This window comes from Opisthocomus hoazin, chromosome 27, assembly GCF_030867145.1.
Source record: "Opisthocomus hoazin isolate bOpiHoa1 chromosome 27, bOpiHoa1.hap1, whole genome shotgun sequence".
Lineage (NCBI taxonomy): Eukaryota > Metazoa > Chordata > Aves > Opisthocomiformes > Opisthocomidae > Opisthocomus > Opisthocomus hoazin.
This window is the reverse complement of record NC_134440.1, coordinates 1,291,714-1,310,729: the sequence shown is the minus strand read 5'-3', so window position 1 is coordinate 1,310,729 and position 19,016 is coordinate 1,291,714. Positions and strand designations below refer to the sequence as shown.

Sequence of the window (19,016 nt, the reverse complement as noted above, 5' to 3'; positions counted from 1 at the left end):
CAGAAATAGCACCCGCACCTCGGCGTCCCGGCCGGGGCACGTTCCTGCGCCGCCCTCCGCACCCGCTGCGGCGAGGCGTCGCAGCCTGGTCACTGTCACGTCCGTGAGCGATGGCCCCAGCGAAAACCACCAAACTCGTTCCATTTCTTACCCAACCAGCTCCAAACGAGCTGCGAGAGGCAGCAGCCGCCACGTTGGCTGTGTGGCGAGCGCGGCGGGCCCCGGCCGGGAGCCCCTGCCAGGCGGGCAGCAGCAGCCATGCGCCCACCACGGCTTCACTTCGCCCACTCAAAACCCACCCCGAGCACTGCTCACGTGTAAGAAATGACCCCCAAGCTCCAGGGTAGCCGGGAACCCCACGCCGCAGCCGGCAGCTGAAACGTGGCGGGAGAAGGAAGGTTTCTCCAGGTCTTCAGGGCTGCATTTTGGTGACTGAACAGCAAAACCTTCCCTCCGTGCTGGCACACGCAGGCTCGGCTGGAGACCTTCTGCTGCCACCCACCTCCCAAGCCCAGGGTCCTCGTGGCAGAAGCTTCTGGCTCAGCCTCTGGCGGAGGATGAGCTATTAACCCTGATATACCGGTCCCGAGATGATAAACCCTCGTCCCGCAGGCGATGAAAGGCGCCGCTGGGCTGCCCTGGCAAAGCCAAGGAGGAAAAACCTTCCCGGCGAGCTGCTCGGTGCCAGCCGCGCAGCCCCGGCAGGCCTGGCGAAGGCTGCTCGCCATCCACGCCGGGGACGTTTCTATTCCAGAATGGCTCAGGAAATGCCAAGCAAGCCGCCTGCCTTCCCCACTGCGGGAGGCACGGGCCGTCTCGGGAGGCTCCCGGGAGGAAGGGCCACGTCCCCGGCTGAGGCTGCTTCGGAAGCGGCACCAAAGCTCTGCTGCTGCCCGGACCTCGAGCACCCAGGGAGGCGAGCACCTTCCCTGGCACCCCAGCCCGCTCGCCAGGCCCCAAGGGCTGCCAAAGGCGCAGGGAAACTGCCAAGCGCCGAACCCCCACTCCACCCCACCCCGCAGCCCCCCCGGGGGCCCGTTCCCCCTCCTGCTCCCGTGTCTGCCCCAGCAAGGGCCTGGCAGGCGGCCTGGGGCGCCCGCTGCTGTCATGAACCCGGTCCGGGGGCTGGGGGGACCCACGGGCTGCCCGGTGTCCCTGCAGCAGAAACTGGCACCAGCTGCCACGTCCCATGGCACGGGGCCGTGCCCGGAGCCCCCCGCCCCCGCCTCGCTCCCCCTGCCCGCGCTGCGCGGGGCTGTGCCGTGGGGCTGAGCAGAGCCGAAGCCTCACCTGCCGCGCACGCTGCGCCGAGGACAGCACCTGCCCGGCACACAGCCCGGCACCGGCACGGCTGCCAGCAGAGCCGAGCCGGGGCCCCTCGGCGAACGCCCCGCAGACCCGGGCGTTTGTCCCCGGGGCAGGTTAGGCACTGCCCAGCCACGCTCCTGCCCTTCTCCAACCTCCAGCTCTGGCCCAAAAACTGAGTCACAAACACACCTGGATGTTTGTCTCTCTCTTCTTTTTTAATCAGCTGTATTTATGTAGCTTTGAAATACATTTTTCTCCAAAATGTTGTTTTTCCTGTGTATTTGATCACAACGGTATTTGGCTGGTCCTTGCTCTGGTGCACACCCAGTCCCGATAGCGTGGAGAAGTCCACTCAGGCCGAGAGGAGGGCAGGACAGCAGCAGGGACGAGGTGTAAAAAATACAAAAGACCAGGCGAGGACGCCTTCCGTCGCAATCCCGCAGCCAACCGCCCCACACCCCGCAGGCCGGCAGCGCAGGCGCGGGTCGCGGCGGAGCCTGGTGCCCAGGGCGCGCGGCCCGCGGGACGGCTCAGCGCAGCCGCCTCCAGAGAGCTCACCCTGCACTTATCCTCAAACCATGCATAACGTCTCGCTGAGCTGAAACGTCCATTTATTTAACAGCAGTAATAATTTAAAATTATAAAAACCCTTTCAGTGTCGAATATCAGAAGGGCGAGGTTACAAAGAAAAATAAATGGGACTTGAGCTGGGGAAGGGAAGGGTGACGGGGTCTGTTTCAAGAGTTTATGTTTCCAGTGACAGCAGTGGCCCTGCCCAGCCGGAGACCCTGGGAGGGAGGCAGTGTCATTACGCTCGCATTTTGAAGACTTCAACCTCCAAAGCAGAAGAGATGGTATCCAAGGGGAGGAGGAGGAGCAGAAGAACGAGAGAAAGGAATCTCACACTCAAACCCATACAAACAACCTTTCCATTCAGAATCGCAACCGCTAGCTCAGCGCCTCGGCTTTCCCAGCCGCGGGGCGCAGCAGCCTTTCACTGCAAGGGTTCAAAGTGCACACGGCTGAGGGATGATTTTATTAACAGACAGCTCTCTCCCCCCGTCACAGAACTTGAGGCTTCTCATCTCTGAAGGACCCAGAGTCTCAAAAGGGAATTGTGGGGGCTGCTTCCCCCTCGCTCCCCTCCCCTCGCTCTGCCCTGGGAGCCCCTGTCGCTGCTTACGGTGGCTGGGGAGGGAGGAAGGACAATGACAGGGCCCCAGGGACAGGGGGTAGGATTAAGATTCATGAGTTGTTCGATGAGTTTTCGTTACTTGGCGAGCTGGAGGAAGAGGAGGAGGAGGATGATGAGAAGTTCATCCCCGTGAGTCCTGGGGGGTTTGTGGCAGTGTTTTGTCCGCTTAAGCTTTTCCGGCACACAGGACACGTGTCATGCTTTGGAGAGCAGAAATAAAACAAGAAATACGGGAGACAGGATTAGAACACCGAGACAGGAGCAGCACTCGAGGCAAGGGCTAGGATGACACTCCTTCCGCCGGCCAAGGCTGCTCACGCTCGGGCCTTGTCACGGAGCTACGGAAATACTGGCAGGGGAGAACAGCACCACCAGAAAGCACCCCCGAGCGCTACGGAACCCAGGTCGCCCGCTCCGCTGGCACTAACCTGTTCCAGCCAAGGGACTATACAGCTGTTGTGGAACAGGTGATTGCAAGGTAACTGCCGGACGTTTTCCCCGACTGTATAGTCGTCTTTACACACGGGACACTCTAACCCAGAATCTGTGTCATAAGGGGAAAGCAAATCACAGCAAAGCAATGCAGGAGAGAACGACACTCCGAGCACCGGGCGCGGGATCCCACCCCGCTTCTCCCCTGCCCCGCGGAGAGGAAAGCCTGCTGCCTTGCAGCTCCTCCCACCACCACTCCACCTCTCGCTGCCCTGGGTTTGCTTCAGCGCTCCCTTCCCTGCTGCTTTTTCATCTCTATCCACACTGAACTTTTCAGAACAGCTTGCCTCTCCAGGGCAAATCCATCCAGTCTACACCGCTCTTTTGTGTGTGTGTGTAGAACAGAGCAATGCTTCAGTTTTCTCCCCTCTCTGAAATGTTTTAGGCCTTGAAGGTACTAGCAGACAAAATTAAACTCCCAGGAAAACATCAAACAGAACTTTCACAGAGCTCTTTGCGAACGGTTCCCTGGAGGAGATACACGTACCTACGTGTTCCTGTGCGATCTGTACGGTGGGGAGGGCCTGGATCTTCTCTTTGTCTGCTGGAGGCGGTCCAGTGTTTTCAAACTGATTTAGTAACTGAAAAAACAACAGGCCGCAGAAGGAAGACGTGAGCTCAGCAGCACGCAGAACGTGTTCATCTATCGAACCCTGCGCCGCCTGCGCTGCAGACCTGCTCTCCCACTTCTGCGTCACAACAGCTGCCCACAATCTTACAGCACTGCCCAGCAGGACGGGAGACTCCGTTATAATGCCAGTTTTACCTGTGTAATAATTGCATCCAAGCCATTGGCACCCCATGCGTAGTCCATTGGATTCGAATGCAAGACTCCCCTGTAAGAATAAGGGCAAGAATTAAACCCAGCTGGGAGTCCAAACAAGGACACTGCCAGAAAGAGCGGCACATCCTCCAACTCACCAGGGACCTAGTCCGAGGTTTGGTATCGTTGTAGGTGCAATAATTCCATTGACCAGCTGCTGGATAATTCTGAAAGAAAAGAAAACCAGCATTACGTAAGCATCAGTGTCTGCTAGCTCCCAGCCCAGGAACCTGACGTGGAAGGACTGGCTAAACACTGTCACACCACCGGCGGGAAAGGAAAAAAATCCTGTAGCAGTTGCATCTTCCAAACTGATTGTTTTCTCTCGTTTCCCCTCACACAGAGTACAAGGTTTTGGTAATGCCTGGTAATGGCCAGGGAATGCTTTCTCACTGCAGGTTTAACGGTCCAAACTCCAGCCACGCTGCGGTCCGCGCCGCTCTGCCCCGGTGAAATGGCACCCACAAACTCTCGGCAAGAGCTGGCCCGCGGTCGCAGCCCGGCTGAAGGCCGAGCACCCAGCAGCGCCAGCTCGCAGGGGCAAAGCCGGGCAGCGCCCAGCTCGGGAGCAGCCTTTAGGAGACTGCTGCTCAACCTGATGAGCACGAGGGACGGGCGGATCTTCAGCTACCTCTCATCAGTGAAAAATGACGGGGCTTCCTCCGCGAGAAGCTGGCTGCTGTTCTCACCCTTCTAGCGTGGGAACTCCCTCGTGCCTGCCAGAGGCACGGCGTGTGGCGAGACGGGCCCGGGGCTGCCTCGCGCCGTATCGATGCCGAGACTGATGCTCTCGCTCCCTCCGGTTCTCGGAGTCCCTGTTGTCTTCCGACTGCACATTGGACCCGAACGGAAACTCAAAGCTGTCATCGAAGATCCCGAAGGCAAACTGGCCGTAGCCCTGTGGCAAGGTGAATAAGTGCTGATCGACGTTCTGGAGGGAGAGAATTCAGGGAACAGATTGTGACGGGAGAGGAAGCAGCTCTTCGCTCTCACGCCTGGTATTTCACCAGCCTTCCAACGCAGACGAGTCTCTTCGGATCCCCAGCGACTCGCCAGCCGTGGCTGGCACAGGCGGATCAGCGCGCTCTCAGAGGCCGCTCGGTGAGGAACAGACGCAGACCGACGCTACACACGAAGGTAAGGAAGAAGCACAACTTCCCCACTTTCTCTTCAGCTGCCGCATGAAACTGCTGCCTTTTAAGCTGAGGCTACTGCATAGCAACACACCCAGGCAGCTCACCAAATCCCAGCTTAGCCCCCTCACAACAAGAATAAGCTACAAGTGACGGTCCTATCTAAAACAGGCAGTAAAAATACGACATGCAGAGACTTCAGGAGCAGCGTGTGGATGGTATTAGTACCTCCTTTCCTAAATTCTGTCATAATCCAGGGCACATTTAAACAATGTACTAGTGAAAAAGCACTGCGATTCAATGGCAAAGCAGGAAGTGTTGGAAGACAGACAGAAAGGGCTTATTCACCTCAAAAGGATGCCTGCTCTGATCGCTGGTTGACGTAGAGGAGCTGGTCTCACTGTCAGCGTTCCTGTGAAGAGCGAAGAGCACTGGTAAGCCTCAGAACGGTGCTACAAAAAGCTTTTCCCAGCAGAGCAGAGCAAGGGACGTGAGTCTGACAGGGAAAGCAGCCACCACAGCTGCTCGGCAGCAGCACACGGAAAGCGATCGATTCATTTTTGTGCCGAGGCAGAGCTCGAAGGGACCTCGGAGGTCTGCCCACCTTCCCGTCCACCCCGGGGCAGGGTCAGCGCATCACAGGACCTAGTCTGCCCTCCTTCTTCTCTAATCACCCACATCAATTTTCATTCATCCCTCCCTGCAACCTTGGTTCTCCCGCATCTTCACCCATCTCTCGCCACCCTTTTAGGTTCTGATTTCATGAAGCTACACAGAAGTGACCAACCACGATGTCAAGCAAGGATTCCCTGCACAATGCACCTCAAACAAATCAGCTAATCCTCTGGAGCACCAGGAAGAGAAGACTTACGGTCCAAACCCTGATCGCTGTGACCCAAACATGCTTAAGTCTAATCTTGAATCAAAGGAACTTCTCTATTGCAGAGGCATGTGACCACACGGGACAGATCATTAGGAAAACTCTTCATGCTGTCAGGCTTCTGCTTTTAGCGAGCTGCAGGAACATTTACAGCTCAGTAGCCAGGTCTATGCTTTGACATTCACGGTAAACAAAAACCTAAGGTTCAGCGATTACGTGACTCTCCCAAGGTCACAGCAAATCACCAATACAGTTCGGATTAGCCAGGACTGATTTTCAGCCTCTCAGGTCGGTGTAGTCCGACCAAACGTCGCCTTGTCAGCACAGAAACCTCAGTCTGTGAAGACCACCTCTCTCCGCGGGCAGCAACGCGTGTCTGGCACAGCCCTGTGCCCTCAGCGTGCCCTGGCACCAAAGCCTGCCCGCACGCTGCCTGCCCCAGAGCCCGTCACAGCCAGGGTCCGGCAAACGCATCAGAAACATTTTAAGACATTTCTTCCACTCTTGCCCGTTCCGGCACTGCCACAGAGCAGTCCCACCACCGAGTCAGCAGTCAAGCACGTGAATGCAGATCTCGGCTGCTCCAGTACAGAGTACAAAGTCTTGGTCAAAATGCTTCACCGATAGTACTCTAAACGAAGTTATTAAATTATACACTGAAGCAGATACACTCTCCATTCCACAGATTCCTTTCTCAGAGGCTTATCTCTACCCTGATGACTCCAACCAGTTCACAGCTGTCACATGCCATGGGGAAAGCCTCTCTACCACTTTTTTTTGTTTGTTTGTATTAAATCAACCCATTCCTCCCCCACGCTTCACCAGCAACATATGACACCCAGCACTCCCATGGCTGATTTACCTGTAGATGCAAATTAAGCACTGTATACCCAGAGTGAGGAAAGATGAGCCAAACATTGGGCACAAGTAATAAAACCGGTGTATTTAGTATACAGCGTTGCCTTTTAACTAGAAAAAGGGGAAAGAGCAGTGCAGACTGAGTTCATTCCAGCAACAGCCTCTGGGGCAGCACATTACCTTGGCTCTTCAGGAAGTTCTTCAATAAAACCAGATTCACACCGTGGGCAAATATAGTCCTACGGGAGAAGAAATACTGAATGAGAAAAGCAAGTGGTAAATAAAAGCTGCCAAGAGTGCCTTCAGTGTGATGGGGTGGAAGAGGAGAGTCCTGCAGCCCATCATCCCAAACACACGGCATGATTACAGAGCCAAAAGGACCCCAAAACACTGATATCTGCCTTCACCAGGCTAGCGAGGCAAACTGCTAAGCCTGAGCCTGTTTGCAACTTGGCTTTAGAAAAGATTTGGATAGCACTAATTAATCCCCCCGTACAGACAAAGCATTAGATAACATCTGATGTAGTTCTGGGTGAAGTGAAAGCAAAACCACTGGCCTTCCCAGAAGAGCAGCACTCACGCATTCGCTTTTAAATAGCTGCGTGTTTTGGGGGCCTACCCCACCCCCTCAAGGGGCCAAACTGCCCCAGTGAAAGAATCCAGGAGGGCATTGCAGCCCGGGCTCATTACAGCGTCACCGCTGAATGGAAAGCCGTTGCTAACGTGGCCCGGGGTTCACACCACGCAGAGGTCAAGGAGAAACAAGAGGGTCATTCTGCAGCGCACAATGCCAGCGTTCGACAGTCCCACGCTCAGCACAGAGAGCTGCTGCCACCCTCACAGCATTTAACGCTGAAGACGGAATATGTCGGAAGAAACGGCCTGTGTGCGCAGGAGAAGGGCTCCTCAAGAGTCTGCAGCCGTCACCTTTCCTCACAATTCCTAGCGTTAGCGGAGAGCTTACACTTCACAACCACACTGTCGTAGCGAGCAGCGGCCCAGGACGCTTAAGATCCTGAAAGGAAATTACTTCACTTTTCAGCGCTCGAGAAGAAGCGGCACCGCCGAGTCAGCAGAGGAAGCGACAGGCCCCGCACCTAACCCCAACCAGGCCGAGGTGGAACAGCCGCCGGCGGCGAACGCAACCACTCAGCACCCCGCGCTGGCACAGCCCCGCTCAGCACGTGAGAAGTTTAAGGGCTTCTAAAAATAACGCTGCTTCCCTTTACTACTGCTACGTTCGACTTGGCACAGGCCCTTAAACAAAGTCAATGGACGCCCCAACAGAGGAGAGGATGCCAGCCGCGTGGGTTTGCTCTGATAAGACATCTGGGATCGCTCCTCCAGCCGCCGCGGAAACACCTGATCAGGCGCAGGCAGAAGGCGGCAACGGCAGCGACCACGCAACGCTGCCCTGCCTGCCCGGCACGATAAGGAAGCAGCAAACACCAGGACCTAGAAGGAGACTCGGAGAAGTCGCTGCTCCCCCTTCTGCGCGGGACTCTTCAGATTTGCAATTGTGAAATAACCGCGTCTACGCAGTTTACACAACGTTTGATTTCAAGAACTTTTCTACACCACCCAAGTTCTTCCCAGAGTTGGTTACGGCACACGGGAGCTCCTGTGTCAGTCACGGAACACCAGATCAACTGCCTCTGCCTTTGAAACCCCCCCCTCCCTGTTTCACTTTCCACTGGGACGCCGCTGGGGTAACGAGCACGGCGGCCACTCGAGAGCAGTGAGCAGCCTGCTCCTCTCAACTCTCCGCTCTAAGGGCGGCTTTTTGTGCGCGTGCCTGCAGACAGCTCTGAACACAGCGATCAGCAAATTCCTCCGCAGCTGGAACAGCACAAATGTCACAGTTTGTTGTTTCTCAGGCTGCCTGAATCACTCCGCTGCATGTGCTACGGCATCTGCAGAGCTCGGTCTGCAAACAGCGAGTGAAACCGAGTGAACTCGGACCCCCCAAACGAGTTCATTAACTAGCAATTAACTAGGCCTGAATCAACAAGAGCAGGTGTCCGCTCCCTACCACAGCTCAGCACGTGCACGGCCAGACGTGCTCTGCTGGCACGAGCCCAACACAGGGTGTTCAAACAGAAAGAAGCAGCCAGCATTTCTTGGCCACAACCTTCAGCTCCCGAGCCACCTTCCCCAGCCGGTCTCCGTACTCAGCAGGAGCATTATGGAGAGTTTTGTACTTGCACCTACACACAGGCTGCGAGATTCACCGCAAGGCCCACCCTCGCTCGACCAGTAAGACCGATGGAGAGGGGGAAAGGACAAAGAGCGTGTCACAAAACCAAGCTGACGGCAAAGCCCACCTAACCATGGCAGCGAGACACCTATGCTCGCAACCAAGCTACTGGGTGACTTGAAATTCAACAAACTTTAGCAAAAAACACTGCCTTATTCTGACGAGACGCGGTGAAAAGCTTCAGGACAAACAGTGCCTGGCAGGATCCCCCGCATCGGATTTGAGACCTCGCAGCACCTGGCAGGCGATGCCCAGGACCCCCGGCCGTGACCCGCCGGGACGCTTCAGCCAGCTCCCCCAGCAGCCAGCGCTCCTCGCCCACCCACGCCGGCACACCCCGGCTCCCGACGGGCGGGGGTTTCGCTCGGCGACCGAAGCCCGCCTGCTCCCGCCGAGCCCGCAAAGCAAGGCCTCATCCTGCGCCAGCATGGCTCCTGCGCTCGCCTGCCTGCGCACGGCCGCGGCGGGATCGCCCGCGGAGCCTTCCTCGCTTAAACCCTACCGAAAGGGACAAAGAAAGCAGCCCCTCGCCACCCCCCGGGGCTCCCCCAGACGAGGCAGCGCGGTAACGGGGCCCGGGGGGCGGCGCAGGTGGCTGCCGAGACCGGGCCCAGCAGAGCCGGGAACCCCCCCGCGGCTGGGCTCCCCCGGCCGAGGAGGGCTCGAGCCCCCCCGGCTGCTTCCCCTCGGCCGGGGGCTCCCCGCTCCCCCCCCAACCCACACGCGGGGCCGCCCGCCCCTCCCAGCCCCCCCCGGGCCTGCCCGCCCTGAGGGCCCGGGGCCTGCTCAGCACCCCCGGACCTCCCCCCCCCGCCCTAACCCGCGTCCCCCACCGCACCCCGCGCCCCCCCCCTCCGCTCACGGGCAGGCGCGGGGCGATCTCGGCCGAGCAGCAGTGACAGAAAAACCGTCCCGGCTGCGGCGAAGCCTCCGCCATCTTCCCACCACCATCGTCACCCCCTCCCCCCCCTTCCACAAACCTCCCCCGGCCCCGCCCATCAACGCGCGGCGGAGGACGACGGCGGCCGAGCGGGGACAAAAAAGGAGAGAAGGCGGAAGAGAAGAAGGGGTGGGGCACGGGGGCGCTAGTGGGCGGGGTGCTGGGGCGCCGATGGGCGGGGCTTAAGGGAAGGGGTGGGGCTAGACGGATGGGGGGCCGGGGGGTGAGGGCCGGGAGCCCGGGGTGCCCCATTCCGGGGCCCCGGGCTCCCGGCCCTCACCCCCGGCACCCCCGTAGTCCCTCAGGGCCGACCGCACCCCGGGCTCGTGGTTATAGCAGGGCTGTGGGGGTGGGGAAGTGGGGAAGGCTGCGTGGGGAGGGGGGAGGATGAGGAGGGGGAGGATGAGGAGGAAGGCCCCCCCCCCATCTTACTTTTTAATAAAATTGCGGGCAGGGGGCCTTTAAAATTTCAGCTCAGGAGTGATTTTTTTCAAAGAGGGGGGAAAAAAGAGACTGGAGAGGGACTGAGCCCCCGCAAGAAACGGAGGCGAGGTGGACGGTTTTCCAGCGAAAATCCGAGATTTGCTTAGAAAAAAGCAGCGACCGCAGAGGAACGTGAACGCTGAATTTCGGCAAACAGCTCTTGCGCGGGGTGTTGCCCCCCAGATCCCCCCCCGGCCGTTGGCGGGTGCTGAGAAGATTCGGGGGGCGGTGGATGGAGTCGTTATTCCCCAGGGCTGCTCCCTGGGGGGGCTCAGGAGCGAGCTGGGGGTCCGGGTCCCCACCGGCATGTGCAGGGCCCTGCCCGCTCGGGAGCGTGATGAAGACCCTGGCCCGCTCCCGAGGCCGCAGCTTTCGGGGGTCCGCGGGGACCCCACCGGCGTCCCTGGCACCGGGGGCCTGCGCCGCGGCAGCGCAGAGCGGGGTTGGGGGGCTGCGGGGTTGGGGGGTTCGGGGTGGCAGAGCGGTGGGGCTGCGGGGCTTCGGGGTTGGGGGGCTGGGGGGTTTGGGGGTTTTCAGGGTAGTGGGGCAGTGAGGCTGGGGGATGGGGGGGTTTGGGGCGGCGGGACAGGGGGGTTGGTGGTTGGGGGCAGCAGGACGTTGGGGGGTTGGGGGCGGCAGGACAGGGGGGGTTTGGGGCGGCGGGGTGCCCCCCGCCCCGCTTCCAGCAGGTGGCACCTTCGGGCCGGGCCGCGCAGCGCCGGGGGCTGGGGCCCGGCCCCGGGGTCCGGGGGGCGAATCCCTCCCCTCCCCTCCCCCGCGGGCCGGTGCCCGGGGCACAGAGGACACGGGGCAGGGGACAGGGGACACGGGGCAGGGGACACAGGACATGGCACAGGGGACACGGCACAGGGGACACGGGCAGGGTACACGGGCAGGGGCCAGGGGACTTGGGTGAGACCCCGCAGCCCGGTGACCGGTCAGCGGCTGCTGGCAGGGTCTGGTCGTTGCGCGGAGGTTGCGGCCGTGGGACCAGTCTGTGGCCGTGGGACCAGTCTGTGGCCGTGGGACCAGGCTGCGGCCGTGGGACCAGGCTGTGGCCGTGGGACCAGTCTGCGGCCGTGGGACCAGGCAGTGGCCGTGGGACCAGTCTGTGGCCGTGGGACCAGGCTGCGGCCGTGGGACCAGGCTGCAGCCATCGGACCAGTCTGTGGCCGTGGGACCAGTCTGTGGCCGTGGGACCAGGCTGCGGCCGTGGGACCAGTCTGCGGCCGTGGGACCAGGCAGTGGCCGTGGGACCAGGCTGCGGCCGTGGGACCAGTCTGTGGCCGTGGGACCAGGCTGCAGCCGTGGGACCAGTCTGCGGCCGTGGGACCAGGCTGCGGCCGTGGGACCAGTCTGTGGCCGTGGGACCAGTCTGTGGCCGTGGGACCAGTCTGCGGCCGTGGGACCAGGCTGCGGCCGTGGGACCAGGCAGTGGCCGTGGGACCAGTCTGCGGCCGTGGGACCAGGCTGCGGCCATGGGACCAGGCAGTGGCCGTGGGACCAGGCTGCGGCCGTGGGACCGGGCTGCAGCCGTCGGACCAGTCTGCGGCCGTGGGACCAGTCTGCGGCCGTGGGACCAGGCTGTGGCCATGGTCGCTGCCCGACGATCCCGGCCGCCGGTGACGCGTGCTGGCGATGCTTTACAACCGACGGGGAAAAGGAGAGCGCGTCCCGCAGCGCCTGTGCCCAGGAGGTGGGTCCGGACATCCTGACCCGGACCCGGAGCAGAGCGGAGCCCGGGGCCCCGCACCGGGCGTTTCGCAGCCCACGGGAAGCTCCCTGCCGCGCCGAGGACGTGGACGCGCTTCTCCTCGCCCTGTTCACGGTCGGAGGACAAGTTGCCGCTTGATCAGATGGGTGCTGGGTGCCTGTGGGATGGGGAGGGAAGGATCCGGCTGCACTGACTTTGTCCCTCTGGAATTCCCTGACGCAGGAGCTGCAGAAGCTCAACCTGGCAGCACTCGTCGGGATGCAGACGGCAACGGATACGAACGCACGTGCAGGCAGGGGCGGGCAGGGCTGCCTGCGGCCGGCCGCGCCGACACCGCCAACACGCAGCCGTCGAGAAGAGCCCCGCAGCCCCCAGCCCCGCGGCCGACTGCGATGTGTTTGCGTGGGGAGGGGCGGCTCAGGGCGAGGACCCTCCGTTGCAGGACCGCCTTGTCCCCGGGCTCGGGGAGCCTGGGCAGGCAGAAAGATCCTTGGTCAGGGCTGCAGCTCCTCCAGCGCTCGGCCGTGCCCCACGACATGCAGCCTCTGGGCTCGCACAGAGTCCCCGGCCCAGACCTCGACCCTCCGCATCCCTGATGCTGAGCGCGGGGAGGGGATCCCACGTGAGAGCCCTTCCCTGGGGCTTGAGGCTCCCGCTGCCCCCGGGCAGCCCCGTCCCCCTCCCGGCGGGGCCATGGGGGTCCCTGGGCAGGGTCTGGTGCCCTGGCAGGGGCTGCCTGCCCCATGGGGGTCCCTGGGCAGGGTCTGGTGCCCTGGCAGGGGCTGCCTGCCCCGGGAATGGGGTTTCTGGGCTGGGCTGTCCCCTGCCTGCCCGCTGCCTCCGAGGGAGCCGGGTCCGGTCAGCAGCGAGTCACCCCGGGAAGGCAGCGGCCGGGAGGATTTTCCCACGGTGCCGTAGAAAGAAGCAAACTGCACCCTCTCCGAAAGGACTGACGAAGAGGTGGCACCTCCCGAATTAGTATCGATTCGTCATTAGGCAGAGCTGCTCCCCAGGCAGCCGGGAGGGCAAAGCAGCCATCCCTGCTCCGGGAAAGCAGAAGGGAGAGAGGGGAGGACTTTGGCCAAGGGCAGTGGAAAATGTCCCGGGCCTGTCGTCGTCCGAGGGGATGGGATGGGACAGGAGGCTCCTCCGGCAGCTCTTAGTCACCATCCCACCCGGGCTACGCTGTGGAGGGGGACACGTGGCCCTCTGCGATCCCTGACCCGGGCTCGCGGGGTGCATTGGCCTCCACCGCAATATCTGCGGGTGTCCGGGAGCAGAGCCGGTGGCGATGGCAGCGTCCCCCGCCAGCCGGGGCTCGGCACGGAGCCTGGCCGGGCGCAGCCGGGGCTGTGCAGGGAAGGTGGAACCCCCGGCGCTGCTCCGGGCCGTGCCGGTGTCGGGAGGAGGGGAGCAGCGGGTGCCACGCGGGCGCATTCCCGGCAGCCCGTGCGGATGCGGTGGAGCTGAGTCGGGGCCGGCTCCCGCAGCGCCCGCTGCCGCCGCTCGCATCGCCCGGGCTCTGGGTGTTGGTGATGAGCTCACGTCCCGAGACGTTACTTAATCCAGACAGTGCCACCGTGCCAGGCGCTGGCGGGGAATGGCTGCGGGCTGCGGTGGTGCGGCCGCCGGCAGGCTCCGGCACGGGCGTGTGCGTGTGCGTGCACGCGCCCCGAGCACGCGGTCTCGCGGGAGCCAGACTCGCCGCGTGGCACCGTGCCGGCCGCGCAGGGTCCGGCCCCCGCCGTGCAGAGGAGCCCAGCGCCGCGGCCGGCCCCACGCCGCGTGGTGCTGCCGGGAGCACCGATGGCTCCGGGTGAGTTCCGTCTGCTGGCACGGGACCCGCAGCGCTCAGATCGACCCAGAGGCGCCGGCGCTGCCGCTCGCAGCCGTGGCATTGCCGGGCGTGCTGCCGGGGGTGCTGCCCCGCCGTCGGCACCACGCTCGTCGTGCGCTGCGGACGCCCGGGGCCTCTGGCTCCCCGTGATTCCCATCAGTGAGCACAGAGGGACGGATGGCAACGCTTAGAAAAGGACGTGGCTTCCCCCTGCAGCCCCACACGCTCCTGCCTCGCCGGGCCGGGGCAGCCAGCGCTCTCGGCAGACCCCGGCGACTTTGGGTGCAGCTTCCATCCCTGCTGCCAACTCCCCGGCGACGCCGCGCAGTCATTTTCCAAAAGGGCTTGGCCTCTGGGCCCTGTGCTCTCAAATAAAGCGGTCGCTGCAGCAGAAGCCCGCCCGCTGCCTGCCTGTCCGGGCCGGGGGGCCGGGGGGCTGGGGGGCCGGGGGCAGCTCTGGGCACGGGCTCCGTCCCAGGTCTGCCTCGAGCCCTGGAAAGCGCAAGCACCTCCTGGAGCCGAGCAGCTTTCCAGCGCGGTTCCTGCCAAGTGAGAAGAACTGGTGCAGCTGGTCTCCCTGCTCCCCTCCACCCCACATTATATATAATTGCCTATTTTAATTAATAAATTGGAGGCCACTCAAAGGAAAGCAGCAAGATTTGTTACAAACACTGCAGGGATTGTCTGCCAGCCCCGAGCCAGTCGTGTCACGGCGGATTTGAATCGGTCTCCCTTTGAATTCCCTCACAGACAGATCAGGAGATTTACATCCCCCACCCCGTCTCCCCAGCCTTGTCCCTCCGGGCTGCGGGGCCGGATCCTGCCCGGCAGCCACCCGGCAGCTCCCGATAGCCTGCGAGCAGCGGGCACCGGCTGCGCCCCGTCCTCGCCGCTGCCGCGCTGACCGGCTGCGAGGGCCGAGGGTCGCTGGCAGCGCGTGGTCCCGCCGGCTCCGCACGCGGCTCTGAGCGCCTGGATCCGGGACCCCGGCAGCGAGCGGGGCAGCAGCGTCGCTGCGAAGTGCCCGCGGCTCCGGGAGCAGCCGCGGCGCGGGGGCTCGGGGGACGTTCGGGGGCTCGGGGGACGGCTGTTGGGCTCCACCAAAAATTTCCCATTTCTATTTCTTTTTTGTTTTTGGATTCTTTTCTTTTCTTACGCTTGATTTAAACCATTGTTTTTCAAGGGAAATTTTAATGTGAAAAACATGTTTTGTTTTTCTACTAACTGCAAGCCTGGGCTCTGTAAGCAATCAAGCTTCTCTGCTGGCGAGGGCTGTGGGGCGGACGGGGGCTCCCCAGGGGGACGTGCCCTGCCCGTCGCCGGCCGAACCTGCAGCTGCCGAGAGCCGGGGAGCGGGGTCCGGCGGGGCTGCGGGGCTGGGACCCTCCGGGCTGGCACGGCTGGGATGCTCAGCCCAGCTCGACGTGTGCTCAGCCGCCATGGCTGCCGTCATCGCAGCTCGCAGCTGAGGCCGCCTTCTCCCAGCGAAGGCCAGCGCTGCGAGGGCAGACGCGGGAACGGCACTGGGCCGCCGGCATCCGTGGCCTCGTGCGGGATCAGCCGCTCCGCTGGCTCTGTCCGACGGCTTCTCCCCCGGCCCGAGGGTCCGGGCTGGCGCTGGGCGGGAGGGCTGCGATCGGGACAGCCACCGCCCGCTCGCCTTCGCTTCCCCCCGGGCAGGGGGGTGGCAGAAAGGCGCTGCGGTGCCGTCAGACGCTGTGCCCGCTCGGCCGGACGCTGCCGCAGCCGGGCGGCCAGCAGCCCGGCCGCCCCGTCCGGGTAACGAGGGCTGGAGGCCGGCGCGGCAGCCGCTGCCCTTCCCTCCTCCGCAGCCTCGCCGAGGAGCCCGCGCGGCCGCAGTGACCCGGGAGGTTTCACCGCCTCGCAGCTCCCCTGGCCCCAGTTCAGCCCCACACGATTTCATTACGTTTTGCGGCGCTGCCAGCAGTTCCCCGAGGCTCGGCTTGGTCCTTCCTCCCACCGCGGCAGAGGAAGCGTTTACGCTGGGGAAACCGCACGGCCGGCCCGGCCGCTGACTCACGGCTTGTTTACGCCGCGTGCCCGTGAAAGCTCCTCAGAGCAGCGTCACGCGTGCCGGAGCCCGGCCACGCGCCCCGGGGACCCGGCAGCCGCCGCAGCCCCGCGGGGCCGGCTGCGGGGCACGGCTGAGCGGGGCCGGCCAGGAGCTGGCAGCGGGCACCGGGCACTCGGCTGGCTCCTGCCGCAGCGTCCCCACGGTGCCTGCAGCACCGTCCTCCTCTGTCCCGCGGGTGAAGGACCCGGTTCGCTCACGGCGTTGTCCTCGCGCCTGCCCAGCAGCTTCCCGGCGCCCGGCGGTGCGCGGCCGCTCTCCCCTCCGCACGCGTGCACGCGGTGGTTTTCCGGCATCATCTTCCTCGTGAAGGCGTTCCCTGCTTGCAGCGGGAGGCGGAAGCGCTTGGTGCAGGGGGAGCGGCGCTGGCAGCAGCGCGGGGCCGTGCGGGGCCGGGAGGCGGCAGGGACCCCCGGTTTCCCCCCCCCCAGCCAGAGCCGTGCCCTGGGTGCAGCCGGTGCCTTCCTGCCCCGCTGACGGCCGGCCTGGTTGGGGCTGGACCCCGGCAGTGACCCCCGGCTGGTGCAGGCACCGGGGTCTGCCGACACGAGCCCCCCTCCGCAGCCGCCCCTGCGAGGCGCAGCCGGCCGGGTGGGCAGCGGGGTCGTTTTGTAAGGAGCTCGTGAAGGCAGCTGTAAATCTGCGAGTGCACAGGCAGGAGGGAGGGAAACCAGAGCCAGCTGCAGGCCACAGACAAGAGACATCTGGTCTTCCACTGAGAGGGGAAGCACGCTCCGTCGGACCCGGCTGCTTCTCCTGGGCCGGGCAGCAGGGTCCTGCGGGGTGGGGTGGGATGGGATGGGATGGGATGGGATAGGACGGGACAGGATGGGATGGGATGGGATGGGATGGGATGGGATGGGATGGGATGGGATGGGATGGGATGGGATGGGATGGGATGGGACAGGACGGGATGGGATGGGACGTTCCTGCTCCCTCCTGGCTCCAGCTGCTGCGTTCCCGCATCCCAGCCCTCCCAGTCCCTGCTCCACGCTGCCTGCACCTCCCGGCGCCATGCACCGACATTTCCCTGGCAAGGACGGAGCCCTGAGCGTCCTCCATCCGACACGGGGCAGAGCTGGGGACACCAGAACTGAAGGTGCTCAGAAGAGAAGAGGCGTCGGGCGAGTGCGGCTCTTGCTGGGGGCATCCAGAGCCCTGGGGAGCGGGAGCTGAGGAGGCGAGAGGGAGCAAACCCGCCCCGGGACGAGGCTTCCCGCAGCTCTGGGGTGATGCCGGGTGCCAGCAGCAGGACAGGGTCTGGGTCTCCCCCCAGGCACCCCCCGAGGGAGAGGCGTGGAGGGGGAGAGGGCCCCGAGCAGCAGCAGCGGGGTCGGGGAGCAGCTCCCACCCAGCCGAAGCCGGAGAGCGGAGAGCCGGCCCGGCTGGGGGTGCGGGGGGGCGCGGGCAGCAGGGCAGATCTGGGATTCAGTCAAGCCCTGACACAGCGCCGGGTAAAATCTTCCCCAAATAATTAAATCCAATTGCCTGAGATATGCACGCTTTTACAATGCACTGAAAACCGGCCCGGAGATCATCAGCGAACGGCAGGGAGTCGGGCTGGGGGGGCTGCAGGGGGGCAGCGGGGCCGCCCCGTTTAACCCCTTTGCTGCCGGCAGCCTGGAAACCGAGGCAAAGGGTGCGTTAATGAAGGGTGCTGCGTTAATGAAGGGTGCTGCGTTAATGAAGGGTGCTGCGTCGGGAGCCCGAGCCACGGGCCGGCGGGGAAGGGCACGTCGCGAGGAGCCGTCTCACCGCGCCGGGCGTTCGCGGGGCATTTGCGGGGCGTTCGTGGGGCGCAGCGGGAAGGCGTTCGCGGGGCGCAGCAGGAAGGCGTTCGTGGGGCGCAGCGGGAAGGCGTTCGCGGGGCGCAGCGGGAAGGCGTTCGCGGGGCGCAGCGGGAAGGCGTTCCTCCGCAGCAGGAGGCACCCGGGTCTGACCAGGCGTGAAACGGGCCGGGTGATCCCATCTGGAGGGGCAGGTCCTGGGAAGACGTGCGAGCCTCCCCCCCCGCCCTCCCCACACACAGGCTCTCCCGCCCTGCGCTCCTTCATCTGCAGAAGTGGAAGTGTCCCAGGAACATGAAACGATTACTCGGCGAGGAGAATCCAGCTCAGCGCTTCTTGGCATTTGTTCACGGCTTTTCATCTTCAAAGCTCCTTGCGAACATTAGCTAACTAATCCCTGCAGCCTTCCTGTGAGATACTGCAGGATCAAGCAGAGGAGCATTATCTCGCCGCAGCAGATGGGGAAACTGAGGCACGGAGCGGTGACGCTGCTGCCCCGGGGCGTGGGGTGAAGCTACGTGTCAGCGCTGGGGGTGGAGTGTGGCTGGCCGGGCCGTCGAGGTGCGGATCGTGCCGCTCCACCACTCTCTCCCCAACGCCAGCGATGCGGCCGTGAGCCGTAAGCATCTCTCCGGTTTACCCGGCGGGAGCCGAGCAGCCGCGGTGGAGAGAACCCAGCCCCGGGGTCACGGCCAGCGGCAGCAGCCCCGTGCCTTGAGGGGCAGCTCCCCACCGCGGCGCAGGGCCGTGGGCCGCAGGGCTGCCGAGGATCTCAGGCACCCACTGGAGTGCAACGAGGGGAAAATGGCGACCAGAAGCCACCCAGGCCCTGCCCCACGCCTGCCCGTGGATCCACGGCACCAGCACGAAACCTCTGCTCGTGGCCTGCGCCCTGACCCTGGGCTCTGCGAGAAACACTTCTCCGCTGAATGCTGGGTTGCAAATTGCAGCTCTAATTGGTTTAGCAGAGTTTAATTAGCCTGAACTGATGAGAGAGGTGAGATTCCCTCCTTAAAGGCGCCCGGCAGCGCAGGAGGAGCGTGAAGCAGCCGGGGTTTGGGGGGGAAAGGCTGGCTCTTGAACCCCAGCCCGAAATGCCGCTGCCGCCCGCGCCAGCACAAAGCCAGCACCAGACGGAAAGGTCAGATGTGAGGCTGCCATTCACTGCGGCAGCAAAGGGCTCCTTTGTCCCCGCCGCAGCTCCCCCGGCCCCCTGC

The 19,016-nt window shown here is 63.5% G+C and overlaps 1 protein-coding gene across 1 annotated transcript; it reads right to left on the bottom strand.

Annotated features, from left to right (window-relative positions):
* Positions 1-1,902: 1,902 nt before the first annotated feature.
* RNF126 (ring finger protein 126) lies at positions 1,903-9,901 on the bottom strand. The gene is made up of 9 exons (XM_075444239.1): positions 9,809-9,901; positions 6,870-6,928; positions 5,300-5,363; positions 4,508-4,749; positions 3,917-3,985; positions 3,762-3,831; positions 3,483-3,576; positions 2,932-3,047; positions 1,903-2,703 (listed from the first exon to the last, which is right to left on the bottom strand). Exons 1-9 carry the CDS (start codon positions 9,881-9,883, stop codon positions 2,554-2,556), a joined length of 939 nt encoding a protein of 312 aa, XP_075300354.1. The 5' UTR covers positions 9,884-9,901; the 3' UTR covers positions 1,903-2,553.
* Between the last annotated feature and the right edge of the window lie 9,115 nt (positions 9,902-19,016).

What these genes read in the sequence shown, in the direction of transcription:
- RNF126 (XM_075444239.1), bottom strand. Translation starts at nt 9,883, where the DNA reads ATGGCGGAGGCTTCGCCGCAGCCGGGACGGTTTTTCTGTCACTGCTGC. An exon ending in GAACTTCCTGAAGAGCCAAG is followed by an intron (nt 5,364 to 6,869) that starts GTAATGTGCTGC and finishes CGCTCTTCACAG; the next exon opens with GAACGCTGACAGTGAGACCA. An exon ending in TAGTCCCTTGGCTGGAACAG is followed by an intron (nt 2,704 to 2,931) that starts GTTAGTGCCAGC and finishes TGCTCTCCAAAG; the next exon opens with CATGACACGTGTCCTGTGTG.